The following is an 18,422-nucleotide window of genomic DNA, read 5'->3' on the forward strand; positions in this document are numbered from 1 at the left end:
GGAGTAGCTATTATAGGCGTGACCGTGTGCATGGGCGGGGTATTGAGAGCTGATCGAGAGGGCGTGGGTATTGAGAGCTGATCGAGTAGGCGTGGGTATTGAGAGCTGAGTGGGCGTGGGTGTGAAGGGCTGATCGAGTACGTGGGCGTGAGTGGGAATGAATGGTCGTGGCCGTGTGGGTGGAGAGCTGAGTGGGAATAGGTGGGCGTGGCCGCGGTGTGGGTGGAAAGCTGAGTGGGAATGAGTGGGCGTTGGGAGCGGCATGGGCGTGCAAACTGAATGGGAATGAGTGGGCGTGGCCGTGTGGGTGGAAGTGTGAAGAGCTGAGTGGGCATGCGGAATGAGTGGGCGTGGCCGTGTGGGTGGGAGTGTGAAGAGCTGAGTGGGCGTGCGAAATGAGTGGGAATGAGTGGGCGTGGCCGTGTGGGTGGGAGTGTGAAGAGCTGAGTGGGAATGAGTGGGCGTGACCTTGAAGGCGGGGGCGGCGTGGGTGTGGTGAGAGGAAGACATGAGGGTGGATGGGGGCGTGGTGGACTAGCAAGCAGGAGCAAAAGAACGGAGGAAGAACAGGGGAAGAGAGGAAAACAGGGAGGGGAAGAGGGGGGGAAGAAGAAGAAGCAGCAGAGGAGGAGGAGGAGGCATACACAGGAGGCAGGCGTGTGTGTGTTCCTGCCTCCCTTCCTCCTCTCCCTCGCACTATTACTACCAGTACCACCACTACCACCACCGTCTCCACCACCGCCTTCTTCTCCACTATTATCCCTCTCCACACCTCTCCACCGTGAGTACACCAGCGCTCTGAAGCACGTGTCCGGCATGCGCCACGCTCCCGCCCCGTGTAGCAATACGAATGTTACATATTATACTGAAAAATAAGTGAAAAGCAAAAGGACTTAGTGATCAGCCCGGGACCCACCATCTCCCCACCAACCCAACCCGCTCTCTCATTTCTCTTCCATTTTTCTCTTGTTTTCGTTGGTCTCTGCTCCTAGGCGAGGTGTCTGCAGTTAGCCCTGTCCCTCGTGATCCGTGGGGGTTGAACAGCCCGTGAAACATGCAATAGGATTGGTGTGAATTTGAATTTTTGTTTGTTTGGACATTGTCAGTTCCTATCGTCCCGGTGTCTGTGGGATTCAGTCGGTCGGGCTCTGGGTGGCCGATCCAATATGGCTGCCGTCCGAAGCTTAGAAGAGATGGCCCCTACTCCACCCTTGTTTCCTCGCGTCTTGTTCCTTTTCTCACAGCCGGATAGTGCTAGGGATTATGTAAAGGGATCATTATTTAATTCCATGTGGGTCCAAGCGGTGTTGCCCTAGGAATTGAGAGCTGGAGGAGGGTTTAAGATGACCGCTGTGTCCCCTTTGTTTCGATCTAGTACGAAATGAACATGTAGTGGCGGCGTTCTGTTCGGAGGTAAAACAACCAGCCCAGCCTCCCTCTCCCTCCTACTCCTCAAAACTTTTCATTCATGTTTGCCGCGCTGCCTCGTGCTACAGCTACACTTTCACAGTTTTTCGTTCCATTTTTTAAAATTAGGCCTGCACAGGCGAGGAAAGTCAATAATGCTTGAAATGCGTCCTGCTCCTCCGAGGTGGGTGGCGGCAGGCAGGTAGGCGGGGGAGGCAGGACAGACAGGACAGGAGGGAGGCGGAGGGAAGTGGCTGGCGTGAGAAGAGGAAGGGATGAGGAGGCAAGGCAAGACAAGGCAAGGGAGACGACCACTGAAGAAATTATTAGGGCGCGAGATACAAGAAACATATTTTTCCACCTGCACACGTTTCCACGCCAAACAACTCTCAGAAAACTTTCAAACAGGGACTTAAATAATGAATCAAAGTCTGTTAAGAGGCTTGTTATAATGTCCTTGGGTAATCAAGCATGAAACAGGTAGAGATCATCTATTTTAGTATAGTAATTACACCCAAGCATATCTTCGCACAAGCATATAATGAGGTCTGTGGGTATTGTATGGTACTCTAGTAGACAAATTTATGCAGAAATAGTCGATCCGTGGTGCAAAGAGGACAAGAGGAAGCCAATGCCAGTTATCGAACCAGTTTGGGATGAAGCCGTACTGCCATTACCCGCATGTTTAGCTTTAAATCACAGTACAATATCCATTCTATACCCAGAGTACTGTCACTGTTTCTAGGTATTTTATTACCCCCAAACTACCAGAAACAGGAGATAAAAGTTAAGGGTGAACGAATGAAAATGGAGATGGAGTGGTGACAGTGAGGCAGCCGGCGGTGTATGGCAACCGAACGAGGGAGCCAGGCAGGGGGAGGGGAGAGAGGGAGTGGGAGATTCTCTCATTTATACGAACTAAAATAAAAACCGTCCAACGCATGTGAAATCCAGGCGGTGTTTTGTGATTTTTTCCCCCTCTCAAGTTTTTGGCAGGAGTGTGTGACTGGGCCGTGACGAGAACATAGCCATTCAGTTACGCATTACAGTTGTCAGTCACCTCCCCTCGGCGTGTGTTGTGGACCACTCGATGGCAGACAGGTGCTCTTGCTCAGGCCTTTCCTATCACCCAACAGCCTCAGCACATGACTGTTGTATCACCTGTTGAGTTTTAATTACCAGGCTCGTGTTTGGAGCTACAGCTTCTGTCACCTCTCCTGTCACTGCTGCCCGATTGCTATGGATTTTAACTTAGGGATTCTGTTACCTCTACCTCCCCTGAGGTAGATAGTAGTCGTAGTAGTAGCAGTAGTACATAGTAGTATAGTAGTAGTAGTAGTTATTGTTGTTGTGAGTGTGCATATTCATTGTTAACATTATTTTCCTCAGGGCAAAATGTCCTCAGGAGGGGAGCCGCCCACATCCCAGTCCTTCACCCCATTCTGGATTGCTGGCCCAGGGTCCCCCTCCACCCCTGTGGTGGGCAACCCTGTGGCCAACCCAGTGCCGCCCACAGACATGGCCCCGCTAGGCGGCACTGGAGTGGCCAGCTCTGTACCCTCAGCCATGTCTCAGGACATCACCACAATGGCCAATGCTGTGCCCCACGATGACTTTACCAACGGCTTGGGGGAGCCACCTGCCCCACCCCCTCCTGAGCCACAGCAGCAGCAGCAACAGCAACAACAACAGCAGCAACAGCAACAACAGCAGCAGCAACAGCAACAACAGCAAGCAGTTAGTATAGAATATTTGTCCTCTAATTTTATTTTTGCCAGTTTGAAAAAAATCAGCCTTTTTGAGAAAGAATTTAGTGTGTGCAATATTTCTTGAAGGATAACAAAGTGTTGCTATGACTCAGCCGCCAGAATCTCCAACCATTGTGAAGACTCAGCCCCCAGACCCTCCTTCACTAGAGGCTGCACAGGTGCAAACTGTCCAGGTGCAGGCTGTGCAGGTCCAGAGAGGGCAGGTGCAGGCCACTCAGGTGCAGGTGACTCAGGTGCCAGCCGGACAGGTTGTGCAGGGGACTGGAGGTGCCACGGAGGTGAGGGTGGTGGAAAGTGCCAACCCTCCGGCCTGCTCCAGTGGTGCTCCAGCCCAGTTTTTCCACACCACTGTGGAGGCAGAGCCCGCAGAAGTGCAGGACACACTAGAGAAGAAGAAGATCAAGGTGCAGCGGCGGAGACTGTCACCATCACACCGTGAGATGATCATTGACTTAGTGTTCAATGAGAAGAAGACATCAAGGGAGGTGAGTGAAGAAGTGGCAGAGGAATTTCTTTTCCCAAGTTTGCCATACATCTTCATGATCTTCCTCTATTCCCTTCACAGGAGTAGGTTTTTTGTAATTATATATTTATTTGTTAATCCCTTAATCTGTCTCTTAAGTGTTAAAAATAAATCCCAGATATAGTGTACCTGCCACATTATGCTTGACTGCTGACTCAAATGTTTTTAAAGCATGGGCATATGACATAATAGTCTCCAGCAGAATCTCAGTGCATCATTCTTTTGTAGTGTAAATTATTTATAGCAAGTGCTGGCTTGTCTGCTACCTGAGAAACATATATTCTGTTTTCATCTTTTCTTAGTAGTGATGAGGTGGTAAAGAAAGGCAAACCTGATGAGTAGGGACACTAGGAACCATATTATTTTGTGGTTTGCAGGTGGCACGCTACATGGGTCTGCCGCAGTCCACCGTCATGTCAGTAGTGCAGGTGTTCAAGAAAGAGCATCGCATCCACAAGAAGACAGCTACTGGGCGCAAGAGACGCCTCACCACAGCTCAGGAGTTCCAGCTGTTTGAAATGTCACAGGAGCGGGACAACATCTCCGTGGACGAGATACGCACAAGGTTTCTGCAGCTCTTCCCTGAATTTGGTCACATCTCCAAGACCACCATATACAGAACTCTGGAGAGAGGCAAGGTACTGTACATTCATCATAATGCATAATTTGTGCATTTACTCCTTGAAATGTCAATGGGGTGCAATTTTTTTTGCATAGATGCTACTAATGTAAGGAATTGAATTGATTTCTCAATCAAACATATCATAAACTTAAGAAAAGAGTCAACTTCTAGATTTCTTTCAAGTAGTCTTTCCACTTTCGGTGTTTTCGCTATTATTTGACAACATTACCATAATAGTTGAACCCAAAATTGAATACATAGAATGCCTCTATCATAACACTGGATATTTGTCCTCTTGCAGAAGGGACTCATAGGGATGGACCCCCCACCAGAGCGCTATCTTGAGCCCATTGAGCGGTTCTGGGGAGTTAAGAAAAAAGCAAAACCAAAGGTAAGAAATTGTCTTAGGTGGTGTATAAAAGTTTTTACAGTAACTTAGTGCCTTATAGTTGTTCTTAAAGCTTGTTGTACATGCAAGTTTCAGAATATTTTGTATTATTGGCTCATTTTCAGCCTCTCAATGAAGGAAAAGAATATTTTGAAACTAAGAATGTTGAAAAATACATTAGCACACTACACACGATGTAAAACAAAGGGGAAAATAAATAGATAAGTAAATAAATATGAAAAATTGAACTACCACAACAGTAGAAATAAATGATAATTAACAAGGTAGTATGATAGATGGAGAAGATCTATAACAATGTGGGGAACAGTCTTTGTCCTGCAATGTAAATTAATAATGATGACATAACTTGCTACTGTACAGAAAGCGGGTGGAGGGGCAGACCAAAGTGCCAACCACAGTGTGTTGGAGCCAAGTGTCAGCATCATGGAGGAGACAGGACCCATCGAGACCAACTCCCAGGAGAAGGATATCATCAGCCGCCAGCGCAGGTCCCTCTCTATTGCTGAGCGGGAAATGATCATAAGGTGAAACACAAATCTTTCAAACTTTTTATCCAAACTAGCCTGTAATGTACTGCAAAACTTCTTAGTATTCCAAGTTACTGAAACTAGTGTGCATGTTGAAATTGGATACTTTTCTTACATCTGTAACTTAAAGAAAAGGCCAAATTAATATAGAAAATATAGCAATACCTAGAACTCACAAAGTGATTAGGGGATATTTGAGTCTAGATAATTTCTTATGGAATAGCATATTGAATGGCAGTGATTAATATTCTCTCTCTACAAACTTTTTATATAGTGAATAGAACAGGCCAAAGACTAAAAAGTACGTAAATCAAAATGCCCACAATATGGTATTCATGTGAAGAAAACAATATAAAAAGAAAAATTATATTTGTTTGATTGTCACTGAATAAAAGTGATTTGACATGATATAACCTCCAGTTTAAAGGTAAAAAAAAACAAAATTAGAAGGGGTGCATTATGGTGCCCCAGTCATAATACTACTTAGGACTCTCAGGAGAGTAGAACCAGAACTGATACCATACCTTTAATGTGCTCAGTCTCTTCTTCAATGAAAACCGTACCATCCGGGAGGTGGCCGACTTCATGCACCTTGCCAAGTCTACCGTATCCTCCGTGGTTCAGGTGTTCAAGAAGGAGCATCGCATCCAGCGCAAGACCTCCACCGGCCGCAAGAAAAAACTCTCTGATGAACACGAACAGATGATTATGGAGATCCTTTCGCACAAAGAAGACATCACTATAGAAGAAACAAGGAATAGGTTTCTCTCCCTCAACCCAGAAGTTCCAAATATTAGCAAGAGTACCATTTACAGAATTATGGAGAACTGCCAGTCTAAGTTGGTGAGTGAGCCATGCATTGTTTTTGGTCTAATTTAACCCGGTATCTGTGGGGATCGTGTTTCTTAAAGGCCCCTCTAAGCGAATTAATGAGAAAAAATCATCACTCACGCAAATCATTATATAATACATATCAATGCATTTGTAATCAGTTTATGCATCCTCTATTTTTGGGGGTTTGTGTCAAGGCAAAAATTTTGCCCGTCGCTGATATGCGGTAAAGCCACAAATTTAGCCCGCCGCTACTACTGGGTTAAGGATTACTGAGATTTGTCATGTTTTGTATGCACAGTAGTGACCTAGTGAATTTCAAAGCCTGACTGGATGGATGAGATGAGATACAGTACTTTTACTAACCTGTTAACCCCTTTCCTACTATGGTAGTACTCATCAGGGATGAAACTATAGAAAATTCAACCAAGGTATAAAAATACGATGTTCAAAATAAAGATGTTCACCAATCTTTATTTTGAAGTTAATTTTTTTCTTATTTCCAATTTTTCAACATTAGTTTTTTTCCTGATGAAGTGTACTATTTGGAAAGGTGCAGATCAGTTGGAAAACATACACTTTGAATTTTTTTTGATCAAATTGGGTTGGTTTGGTAATGGCTGAGACATGTTACAAGACACGTATCTGACTGTAACTCTCCACAGCGGGCCAGGTCAGACATGGAGGTGTTTGTGGGGGCCTTCGTGCACTCCACAGATGACTCCCCAATGATTGTGCTGCCAGGCATGGTGATGGGTGTCCTCAACACAAAGGTGAGGCTCTCCCTTATCCCTCAGCCTCAATCTTTCTTATATGTATAATATATGCACAATGATATAATGGGGGACAATAATATCTAAGCACCCCCTTTGATTTTTTCTTTGCAACACTCCATTGTAACTCCTAATCAATGCCAGTTCCAATCTTCTAGGGCCCTAAGTAGCCTTACATATTGAGACCCTATACTTTACCTCTCCTGTATTTATAAAGGATGATTAGAGTATCTTGAATTATCAAATATCAATAGGTTATTTTTTAGAACACTATATTTTTTTTTGCCCCATACAAACAAGGAACCCATAAGTGGTTGCATAAATTTCTTGTGCCTAAAAGCAGCTCTGATCTGATACACATTAAATTTGCAGATTGAATTCATGGAGAGCCTGGAGGAGTTGGACCACTTGAAGGCAGAGTATGGTTTCACTGACTCCAACATTCATTACATGACACCAGGGTTAGTTTGCCTTAATGCTGCACTATGTTATATGTTTTTATGAAGTTTAGAGTGTTGACTCTGGGGTTGAATCACGTGAATTCTTATGGTATTTTTCTCTCCTTCATAGGCAGTTCATGATGCCAGGAATGATTGACACCCATATTCATGCATCGCAATTTCCCAACAATGGAGTTGCTATGGATCTCCCTCTATTGGAGTGGCTTCAGACTTACACATTTCCCACTGAAGCCAACTTCTCCGACACCCTCTTTGCCCGTGAAGTCTACAGCAAAGTGGTGGTGAGTGTTCCTTTAGCCCCTGTGGTAAGGCTTTGTCAGTGGATCAAATGACAGAAAATAAAGATGTACAAAACTAGATTATATAGATTAGGTTAAGGATTGTTAATGGAAGGCTTGGTTATGGCATTTTAAGATAGTTATTATGGCTAATTATTATGCTAGTCACTTCACCACACATGTATCTCATCCTGTAATAGACAGATGAATAACCACTGAATGGGGGAGCTCCTTACTATACACTGCTGTCAAGAGGTTTCTGAGCAAGTCATGAGGATAATGCATGATTCTTAATGGATTTGCTTTAAGAAAAATTAAAGATAAATCATATGAGGCACATCTTGTAAGGCAGTGCATAGAGTCCAGCGTCACTCAACCATTTGATATGTGTTGCAGGAGAGGCTGTTGAGGAACGGCACCACTACTGCTGCTTACTTTGGTACCATCCACCTGGAGGGTTCCAAGATCCTGGCGGACGTGGTGCACGACAAGGGGCAGCGCGCACTCATTGGTAAGGTTAACATGATGAGGAACTGCCCAGAGTACTACCGGGAGCTGTGTGTTCAGGACTCCGTCAGGGACACCGAGGAGTTCATCAGATATGTGAGGGGCATCCAGGTGAGCAGAGTGTGTTGGAGTGGCCAGTTATTGTGTGTTAAATTAAAAGTTTGTTTATCAGTGAATCTTTTTTATGATTCCTTGTCCTTAAGTCAATTTTTATTTTCTCCTCACAGTTTCCTTCCTTTAGGAATAAACGCTTTCTACTTTCATAGATAATATTTAACTTTTGTACCTTAGTTTAATTTTTCAGTGTAGTTTTTTCCTGGTGTGATTACTAAATGGAATGGTGCATATAAATTAGGTAACATACTGTCTGTAAATTTTTCCCTCCATTTCACATGATTTTCCTTCTTTTCGGATAGTCTCCACTTGTTATGCCCATTGTGACACCTCGCTTTGCCCCAACGTGCCCTGAGGATCAGCTGGCATCGCTGGGGCAGCTAGCCAGTAAATATGGCTGTCACATTCAGAGTCACTTGGGTGAGACTCAGCCAGAGTGCAACTGGGTGAAGGAGCTGTTCCCTTGGGCCAAGTCCTATACTGATGTTTATGACAGCATGAGGCTCCTCAGTGAGAAGGTGAGCTCATGTTCTGTTTTATGGGCTTATGTATATTTGATGAAAGGACCGATTCTAAAAACACTGTAGTACATTACTTATAATTACTTTTTGTTAATGCTAATACAGTAAAACCCCGATTATCCGAAATGGAAGGGGGGAAGCCTCTTTCGGATAAGCCGATTTTTCGGATAATCCGGATTTATGGCCGCCATTTTGATCGCCGCCATTTTGATTTTGAAACCAAACAAACACACGCTACGCTAAACAAAGTAGTACGCTTAAAACATGTGATGTAAATGTTTTATTGTATGTTTGTCTGTGTGTCTCCTTGTCTGGACCAGTGTATGTTGATACTTGTGAGCGTTGCAGATCTGAATTGTGAATGTTGCAGTGCGATTGTGAATGGTTGTGCAAGCTTGCAAGTGTGACCTTGATGCATCGTGCAGGTGGAGACACAGTATGATGACTCATATTATCGCGCAACTCGTATGTTGGAAGGGGAATGTGGCATGGAGTGGAGAGGGGAGTCGTGTTTGTGTCGTTGTCTTGAGAGTACGGTGTGAGAGTAGTCGTGCAGTAGTTTGTTCGTTCGCTGCACCTACGTCCTTGCTGGGGCGAAGGTGCGGACGTGGTGTTGTTGAGAGTTTGTTTAATGTTTTTTGTCTAATACATTGATCTATTCGTTACAAGCTATTTCGCAATACGTATTAAAGCATATTCATTTTAACTGTTCTTATCAATTTTAAATGTGTTAATATAGTACATATGTAGTTACTTTTATTTATTTTTGATGTTTTATAACGTTTTAGTATAGAAAAAATATTTTTTTTAATTGCATTATCCAGATCAATTTTGGATAATCCGGTTTTTCGGATAATCCGCTTTCGGATAATCGGGGTTTTACTGTATTTTCATTATAGTCATAGATATTTTGAATTTGTTTCATCGTACAAAGTTGTTATTAATGTTGATTATGATACCTTTCAAGAAATTTGTTTTTCTGTTTACAAATGGAATTAGTAGTTAACATTTCCTTGTGTGTACAGTCTGTGATGGCCCACTGTATATGGCTGGGGGATGAGGAGATCTACACCCTGCGGGAACGAGGTGTGGGCATCGCTCACTGCCCCAACTCCAACATCTCAATCCGGTCAGGTCTCTGTGACATCAGGAGACTTCTCAACCATGGACTCAAAGTTGGACTAGGCACAGGTGAGTTTGAGGATTGAAGGGTAGTCATAGCCATGCTGTATCTACCACTAAGGTTACAATTTTTTTTTTTTTTTTTTATTTATTTATTTTTTTTTAAATGTGTAACTGATTTGACTTCTCTCACAGATTGCTCTGGTGGTTACAGCTCGTCAATGCTGGATGCCATAAGACAGTCCTTGCAGGTGTCCAATGTGTTAGCCTTAGACCGTGACCCAGACTACCAACGACTCTCTTACAAGGAGGCCTTCCGCATGGCCACACTTGGGGGTGCCAAAGGTGAGTAGCAGAGCGGAGCATCTTCACAGTCACTTCAGCAAACACTAGATTTCAAATATAGTTTTGCTCTTATGTTGAAACAACCTTATTTGACAGAATGAGATAGAGTACACTATCATTGGAAAAGTGGAGAATGTTGGGAAATGCTTTTGCTCTGCAGTGGAATAGTAAAGGATGATGATTTATTTGTCGTTACATTTCATAATGCAAGCTGCACAGACAACTACAGATACATTAATCTGTTCACCCACAGTACTCAACATGGAAGATCGCATTGGCAATTTTGAAATAGACAAGGAGTTTGATGCCCTGCTTATTGATGTGACAGCACCAGGGTCAGCTGTCGATATCTTCAGCAAGGTCAGTATAGCTTCTCACTGTTCATACTTTTGTTCGAAGATGCATGCTTATGTCCATACATTTTACCTTGCTTGCACCAGCACATACAAGACTGAAGTAGACGAGAGTAAATAATTGTTTTCATAATCCTGTTTCCCACTCTCGTACTAGGCAAGGTGACGTGACTATTTCTTTGATTGCTTTGTGACATTCCTCTATTGCTCTGCCATACCTTTCTTCCCCCACTACTACTGTATGACATGACTCAGTGTCTTTCTCTGTCATTCTTCTATTGCTGTGTAGCATTTCTTTCTCTGTTCCTATTTTACATTCTGTGAATACTTTTTTACAGGATGCCATAGAAGACAAAATCCAAAAGTTCCTCTACACTGGTGACGATCGCAACATTGCCCGAGTGTATGTTGCCGGCCACCGCATCCTGGACCTACACAACAGGAACCTACACTAGTGGTTCATGTGCTGGTGAGCTTTCTGGTTCACAAGGTGGTTTATAAAACTCAGAGGTGCCATATATTCTAAATACTTAGCATTTCATTGTGGCAGCTGTAGTATAGATAAAGCCAGTGCACTGCAACAACTGTCTTCATGAGACGCAAGTCATGCTATACAGTATTTTTACACTTTAGGTATAAACTTTAACTTGTATAGTACATTAGTAATTTGTCTGTCCTTACACACACACACACACACACACACACACACGCATGCATGCCAGCACATATTTTTGTAATGAGGAAGTTTTTAAAACATATCTTATGATAAGGTCAGTATGTAACTTCAATTGTTGGAAAATTATCATGGAACTGCAGAAATTTTACCATATTTTTGTGAGCACTAAACTGTGTGAGCAAAACTGAATGCAGACAAAGCCATAATTAATTTTCACTAATGAGTATGAGACTTATTGGTCAGACTCCACAGCACAGTGATCGAAGAGCCATGAAGAACATCACAGTACTGGCACAAGTCCAGGGATACTAAAGACATAGATGAATGGACATTGCTTTTGCTGGAAAGAAAACTTCTGTAGCCCTGCGTTTGGTATTACTGACTGACACTTGGTGTATATATTTACATACAGTTCAGCAACAACTCAACCTCGCATTATTCAATGTTGTCACTGTCCTGTGACTCCAAAGCTCCGGGACCCTCACACTTCCTGACCCTCGCACACACCAGTACCCAGTGAATCTCTTGAAAAATCAAATCAATAGTTTATGATAATAGAGAACAGACTTCCTCTTACATTCATTTGTTAATATAAAACAGTATTTAAAGGATACGCGTGAAATTTTGATTAATTTATGGCATTTTCCTGATATTTTTTTTATTTGTTGCATTAGTCTAACACATACCCATCGTTGGTTGTTAACTTACCAGATTAAACTACTAATAATATATGCAACACTGAGTGACCTGAGGTGCTTCAAGCAGTGAAGCACACGCCCTGCTTCCTCCAGCTCCTGCAGCAATGTGGCAGTGAGCAGTATGGCTTCCATTGTTATGCAGAGTTACTTTTTATACAGTTGCTGTGAGCTATGCTTCCCTGAATGTTGGTCCAGGTGATAGCCTTGACATGTGCATTTTCTTCCTAACAAACAATAATTGATAAAAGTCTGTACTAGCCTTCAGTATTAGCAGTAATCATATGTTCATAAGCATCACATAGTGATCAAAATTTATTTTTTTACAAAATACTTGTTTCACATGACAATGTTGGTCAGGTTTCTGGTTGTGATGAGTTTAGGCAATCGGTGGACTGGCAGTATTTCTGTTGTACGACAGTTAGTCCATTTAAAGCACTCAGAACTGGAGGGGACCAAATGCAGCTACATCCCAATACCAAATGCAGTTATCTTGTATTCTTTGACTACTCAGCATCCTGCCAGTTGATGTGTCTCTCAGCACCCTCCAGCTAAACCTCTAATGTGAAAACTCAAGAACCCACTAGAGGCTGAGGAACGGTTATTTATAAAGCGCTAGTTCTTTGGTTCATGTTCTCGAAAGGGACCGAGTGAGATTTGCATCTCTGCTTGTAAAAAGAAATGTCTTCCCAAATTTGCAATCAGGAATGTGGTATAAAAGGACTTTGGTTTAATGAGTGTAAAAAAGATAAGGACTGAGTACGACAACCTCTTTCAAGAGGGGAGTATCAAGACACCTCTCCACGTGAATACAGGAGCAGTGCTTGGTGGGCATTTTTGTTTTCACATGTTTTTGTCCTTGAGCTTCTTCTTTTGCTGGAAAAAAATGGAGGCTAGGAAACGGCAGTACTATAGCACCAATCATGAGATTAACTTTCCACTAAGCAGAGAGGAAAATGGAGTCCTGTGCTATACAATATAATCAGCACAAGGGATGCACAGTGTTAGGGACAACAGGATTATATACTAATTCTTACAGTTTCAACAACTGTTGTAACAAACTAAATTTTGTTGCCAGCTATTATTTTTTTTATTTAATTAATATTGATAATTGAATTGCTACAATATTTTTTTGATAATGAAAATATAATTTTTTAATATTAATTTAATTGAAAAGCCGTATTGTCAATTGGCCCCTTTGGTTCTGAGCACCTTATATGTCAAGCAACACAAAACTGTCATAGCAGAGCAGAGCTCTCCTCCATTTGTGTTATATTGAACAGGTTAGATTAAGTTGTTCTAGCCACCACTTGTACATATATTTTGTAAGGTACAATATAAATACTCTTAGAACATTCCCACTTGTACAGTAATTTAAGAAATTATAGTGGCCAAGGTGAGAATAGGTAAGGATATGTGGAGAAGGCAGGTGAGGCACTTATTGAGGCCTACATGCCCCTGAAACTGGAACAAGTATGAAGTCATAGGTTGTGTTCAGTACTCCATAAAATGCATCTCTAATGTAATGAGTTCCTTCCACTCCACATCTCACTATATACAATAATGTACAATATTTGTACTTTGTTGTATAATCTCTGAAGCAAAGAATTGTCATATTTGCTGCAGAGCAAGATTAATAATAACCATGGATATGATTTGGCATTTTTTCCTCACCATTACATGATTTTTGCAGGTAATAACATTTGAGAAAAATAAAAAAATATTTTTATTAAAATGGAACTGACTCCTATGCTATAGAGGGTCATGGGCCACCTTTAGTATGGGAGTTCAAGATTAGGGATTGGACACACTTTTTCCCCTAGTTGTACCCTGGACCATGTCAGAATGACTGTATTGGAGGCCTTTGCTGCTCCTTACTTTGATTGCAGTTTTTGCTCAAATTACCAGTTACTATTTGTTTTCATGAATGTATGCTGCTTCAACAGCCAACTAATTATTTAATTTCAGTAATAATAATGGTGATGACTGTGATGGTAAGCAGGTAATGTCAGTGATTCTGCAACTTGGTATACAAGTTGGTCTTACTCGGTCAGGATCTAGGCAAAAAAGTAACTCGGTCTGTTCTAGTTTCCAGAGCAAGTGAGTTAACGAGTAAGTATTTTACTTCAATACGACACTTGGAATTGTTCCATAATAATTTAAAATTAGCATAACAGCATTACTATTGGTAAAATTAAATGTTTTAAGAGTACTGCACATATTTATTTACAAAATGTGTTAAAACAATTTTTAATTATTAATTTTGGAAAAGCACACTTTAATGATAAAAAGATATATTCAACAACAATAATAAAAATAGTGTTACGTCCAAACATCTTGTAGATACCTCTTATCTAGTTGCATCTTGGCTATCATCTTTCTTGCCTCAGTCTCTGTTAATTTGTTATGGTCAATCAACACAGACACAAAAGCCTCAAACACTTCCTTGGCCATATTACGTGCATCACCGCACACATACACAATAACTTTGTCCATCAGAGGGGCCAGTTTGGCTCCATGTTTGATTATATTATCCTGAACATATTTAGGGCCATCACCTTCTCTGGAGTAGCTTACAACCAAGTGGGTCAACACACCTTCTTCCATCAGTTCGTGGAGTTCTTCTTGATAGAGGAAATCTTTGTCTTTTTGGCGGCACCCATAGAAGAGCCACCACTCACCTGAGCCCACCTCACTATGTTGCCGGTGCCTCAGAAAACCTACAAAAGGGGCAACTCCTGTTCCTGGGCCTACCATCACAACAGGGATGGTGGGATCTGTAGGTGGCCTAAAGCCTTGATTGGTCCTGAGGTATATATCAAGAGAAATATCTTTAGGACTCGCTAGGGTAAGGTTGTCCAGGGCCTGCTCCACATCCTTGATATCATCAGGGCCTGAAGGGTTTTGTTCAGTATCCTTACTGCTGCTAGATGACATTGAGGCCAGCCAACCAGTACACACTCCTTGTCTTGAAAAGGCCACATACTTTCCCCGAGGAATTTGTACCACATTGAAGGCAAAGCTAATTTGGTTAGGAGTGGCAAGAGGGGAGGAAGCAGTCGAATAAGGACGGGGAAGGAGGCGGGGCAAGTGTTCCAGCAAGGTGGTAGCAGGCGGACGGCATGATTTGAAAAATGTCAGCAGATCTAGAGTGGAAAGGCCAGCCTCCCTCACATGACAGGTGTACTCACCAGTTCCTTCCTTGCTCACTAACTCCAACAGTCTCCTCTTCTCACTTGGCTCAGAGGTGTATTCAGCTAAGGCACGTAAAAAGGGCTTCTTTGGCACAGCCCTGATATCCACACAGCACTCGAACAAGTGTCTCAGGCAGCTTGTGAGAGGGAGAAAGTTTGGCACTGCAGCTGCTCTTTTCTTAGTACCTGGAGTTATGGAGAGCTTACACGTTTTATCTGCTATTTCACTTAGCCCCAGAAGCCCTAAAAGAAGTTCCACCTCCTCTGGTGGATTCCTTACAAGGATCCCAATTGAGTCTCCTGGATGATAATGAAATTCTGCGTCATTCAATTCCAGGGTAAATTCAAGAGTAGTCTTGAGAGCACTGGAGTGTGTTAGTTTCCTTATCTTACTGACTTGTGCCTTCACCACTTCTGATGCAGCTGCAGGTACTGCAGCTTGACTTGATGTGAGTGGAGACTCTTCACAGTCTTTTGTGTGGGTCAGGGTGAGGTATGGTGTAGGTAGAGAAGGAAGGGAGAGTGGATGATCCTGAACAAAAGCACAACACCTGAGAGGCAAATATTCCACTTCACACTGTGGCAATATGTCAATATTGTAGTGAGTAATGATCTTGGACACCACGTCCTCATTCTGAGAAGTGAACGCCATGTTAGAAGTTCTGCTGTCCTCATGCACAGATTTCCAGCATCTCTGAGGATTATTAGGTTCCTCAGAGTTCTGATCAGTCCTTGATACACTCTGTAAGCTGTCCCCTCTGTGTGGTCCATCCTCTGTGCTTTGTGTGTCAAGGTGAGGGACACCTAGACTGCTTGATGGTGTGGAAGGTAGCATGGAGAGGCAGGCCTTGAGGGCAGCCTGGAGGCCCTCGCACCAGGGCTCCACCACCTCCTCCAGACCTGTGCCGTCGTCTGCCCACCCACACCTGTAGAACCTGCCATACATAGTCTGGTAAGGTAAGGTATGAAACTAGTCTGTACAAAAGCATTTGAGATTATATACTGGTGCAAACAATGATTCATATTTGTGGAAACCTGATGGGAAGAATTGTTTTTATGCAAGTTTATTTATAATGTGCAAGTATGCATTTTCTGTACAATAATATCCCAACACCTGTGCCAGCATTAGTCTTCTGAGGGTTCTTAGCATGATTTGGGAGCTTCTTAATGTACCTTTCTTGCATTTACAAAGGGTTATTGACTTGTATAAAATATCATCAGTTAATTTATAAATCATACATATATTGGAGCTCTACAGATAAAAGGTCTTCAAGCTGTTACATGTATTGCCTGTACCTTGAACTGGCCTTGCCCGCCATCTTGCATTAGCTATGATGGATCGAAGAACCTCATAGTAGTGGAAGCATGATAGTTACCTTTGTGCTCCTAGAACCTCCAGCTGCTTGTCCACAGTCTTCCCAAAGTTACAGAAATTGGTGTAGTTGGTGTCTCCAAGCCCCAACACTGTGTAGTGGAGGTGGCTGAGAGGCTCCCCAGACCACTTCCTCAACTGCTTCCAGAGTTTGTGGGCTGACTCAGGGGGGTCACCATCACCTGCAGGAAGATTCATTAATAGAGTGTGCTTCACAATCTGTACATGCCATTCCAACTATAAGAAGGGGTCACTGTACACTAAACTGACCAAGAAGTCCTGCCCCTACTTGCTAGTTCTGGGTGCTGACTGGTTGCATGAAAGGAGCTTGGAGTTAAGAGTCTATACTACCATGGTGGGTGGGGGTGGGGTTTCTGGACCAGTTTAACATAGTGACTAAAGTACTCACATCAGGAAAGAAACCACTCTGGAAAATTGAGTAGAAGTATAGGAATTAACTAAATACTATTAAATAAGTTTATCTGTCATTTTCAAACATCAGCTCAATTTTCCAGAGTGGTTTCTTTCCTGATGTGAGTACTTTAGTCACTGTATGTTAAACTGGTCCAGAAACCCCACCCCCTCCCTCCATGGTAGTAGTATTTGTTGAAGGGAATGTGGAATGGTAGGACACGAAGGTATGTTTGCCAATCAGTACGCATGATTCCAGTTAGTACTCATCATGGGTGAGCATAAACTGGTCTGGAAAATTGAGTAGAAGTATAGGAATTAACTAAATACTATTAAATAAGTTTATCTGTCATTTTCAAACATCAGCTCAATTTTCCAGACCAGTTTATGCTCACCCATGATGAGTACTAACTGGAATCATGTGTACTGATTGGCGAACATAACTTCGTGTCCTACCATTCCACATTCCCTTCAACAAATACTACTCCGCCTTAACCTAATGACCAGTAATCTATTGTCACTATAGATATAGTAGCCTATATGCTGCTATAATAACAGCTTATTGTCCCTGAAATAGTTACCTACTGCCCCTTAATTATTGTTCATTTATGAGAAATTAGTGTGACAAATGGTTATTTGAGTAATGATTTGACCATTACAATCTTCAGATAAAAATAGTGACAACCACCAGAGTGAGTTGGGTGTTTTGGGGGGTTAATACCAAATACAGCTTACTCCTGGCCTATTTCCATCAAATTCAACCATCCTATATTGCCTGGCACTGGCAGCATGACATTAGGAAGTTGAATATTATACATACTTATAGTCAAGTGGTATACAAGTGTAGATCCCTAGCAGCTATTCCCTCGAGGACCTGATCAGTGGGTGACAGGTGTGTGTGCCGCGTTCCCTCCCCGACCCACCTCACCTGTGGTGGAGGCCACGAGCACGAGGCATGACACCTGGTGCAGGGCGTCCGCCGCGCCCCGCTGGCTGCAGCACCTCAGCTCTGCCCTGATGCCCGCGCCGCCCAGCTGCTCGCTCAGGTCCTCGGCGATGGCCTGGGCGTTGCCAGTCTGCGAGGCGTACAGCAGCAGCACCTCAGGACCCGCCTCGCCCACCTCCTTTACCATCTCGCCATGCCACTCACGTCTCGCTCGCACCACACCTGTGCCAGACTAACCAAGCCCCGCTGCTGACGACTGCTATCTCACCTGATATCAAACCAGGAACTATAATGTGAATCAGCTGATTGAAAATTCCATCAGCTGATGGTGTCTGCCTCGTTATCTCTATTGCCCAATCGCCCTAATGTATGAATGTATTGGTGGTCGTCGCTGCTGGTTACCGAGGCCGCTCCCAAGGCCAAGGGAAGGGTTGTCTCAGGCTGGCGGCCAAGACAGTATACGTCTTATTAATCATATAAATGTACGTGATATATCTAGCTAGGGTTAGCTATAGGCGCAACTCTACTAAACGCTATCAACAGTTTCCATGCATGTATCTAACTCG

General features: G+C 43.0%; 2 protein-coding genes across 7 annotated transcripts; one reads left to right on the top strand and one right to left on the bottom strand.

Annotated features, from left to right (window-relative positions):
• Positions 1 to 143: 143 nt before the first annotated feature.
• LOC127008216 (uncharacterized) lies at positions 144 to 13,588 on the top strand. Of its 3 annotated transcripts, none has more exons than XM_050879935.1 (16): positions 144 to 781; positions 2,797 to 3,144; positions 3,269 to 3,661; positions 4,077 to 4,337; positions 4,623 to 4,712; positions 5,091 to 5,254; positions 5,797 to 6,100; positions 6,754 to 6,861; positions 7,234 to 7,322; positions 7,432 to 7,603; positions 7,997 to 8,218; positions 8,524 to 8,739; positions 9,768 to 9,933; positions 10,060 to 10,209; positions 10,463 to 10,569; positions 10,901 to 13,588. In XM_050879935.1, the coding sequence occupies exons 2-16, from the start codon at positions 2,803 to 2,805 to the stop codon at positions 11,015 to 11,017; spliced, it is 2,901 nt and encodes a 966-aa protein (XP_050735892.1). In that variant the 5' UTR covers positions 144 to 781; positions 2,797 to 2,802; the 3' UTR covers positions 11,018 to 13,588. The 3 variants fall into 3 exon arrangements, with proteins under 3 accessions (XP_050735892.1, XP_050735894.1, XP_050735893.1); XM_050879937.1 differs by lacking the exon at positions 144 to 781 and adding an exon at positions 927 to 1,068; XM_050879936.1 differs by lacking the exon at positions 144 to 781 and adding an exon at positions 2,372 to 2,508.
• A 553-nt stretch (positions 13,589 to 14,141) lies between these two features.
• Positions 14,142 to 18,205, bottom strand: LOC127008217 (methionine synthase reductase-like). Of its 4 annotated transcripts, none has more exons than XM_050879938.1 (3): positions 17,839 to 18,205; positions 16,504 to 16,681; positions 14,142 to 16,062 (listed from the first exon to the last, which is right to left on the bottom strand). In XM_050879938.1, exons 1-3 carry the CDS (start codon positions 18,041 to 18,043, stop codon positions 14,256 to 14,258), a joined length of 2,190 nt encoding a protein of 729 aa, XP_050735895.1. In that variant the 5' UTR covers positions 18,044 to 18,205; the 3' UTR covers positions 14,142 to 14,255. The 4 variants fall into 4 exon arrangements, with proteins under 4 accessions (XP_050735895.1, XP_050735896.1, XP_050735897.1 ...); XM_050879939.1 differs by having other exon boundaries at positions 17,834 to 17,982; XM_050879940.1 differs by having other exon boundaries at positions 17,731 to 17,866.
• Between the last annotated feature and the right edge of the window lie 217 nt (positions 18,206 to 18,422).

This window comes from Eriocheir sinensis, chromosome 37 (assembly GCF_024679095.1).
Source record: "Eriocheir sinensis breed Jianghai 21 chromosome 37, ASM2467909v1, whole genome shotgun sequence".
NCBI classification, from domain to species: domain Eukaryota; kingdom Metazoa; phylum Arthropoda; class Malacostraca; order Decapoda; family Varunidae; genus Eriocheir; species Eriocheir sinensis.

Coding starts and splice junctions, on each gene's coding strand:
- LOC127008216 (XM_050879935.1), top strand. CDS start 2,803: ATGTCCTCAGGAGGGGAGCCGCCCACATCCCAGTCCTTCACCCCATTC. Junction 5,255..5,796: donor GAGCGGGAAATGATCATAAG/GTGAAACACAAA, acceptor TAATGTGCTCAG/TCTCTTCTTCAATGAAAACC. Junction 8,219..8,523: donor GATATGTGAGGGGCATCCAG/GTGAGCAGAGTG, acceptor CTTTTCGGATAG/TCTCCACTTGTTATGCCCAT.
- LOC127008217 (XM_050879938.1), bottom strand. CDS start 18,043: ATGGTAAAGGAGGTGGGCGAGGCGGGTCCTGAGGTGCTGCTGCTGTAC. Junction 16,682..17,838: donor GCTCGTGGCCTCCACCACAG/GTGAGGTGGGTC, acceptor ATCTTCCTGCAG/GTGATGGTGACCCCCCTGAG. Junction 16,063..16,503: donor GAGGTTCTAGGAGCACAAAG/GTAACTATCATG, acceptor TATGTATGGCAG/GTTCTACAGGTGTGGGTGGG.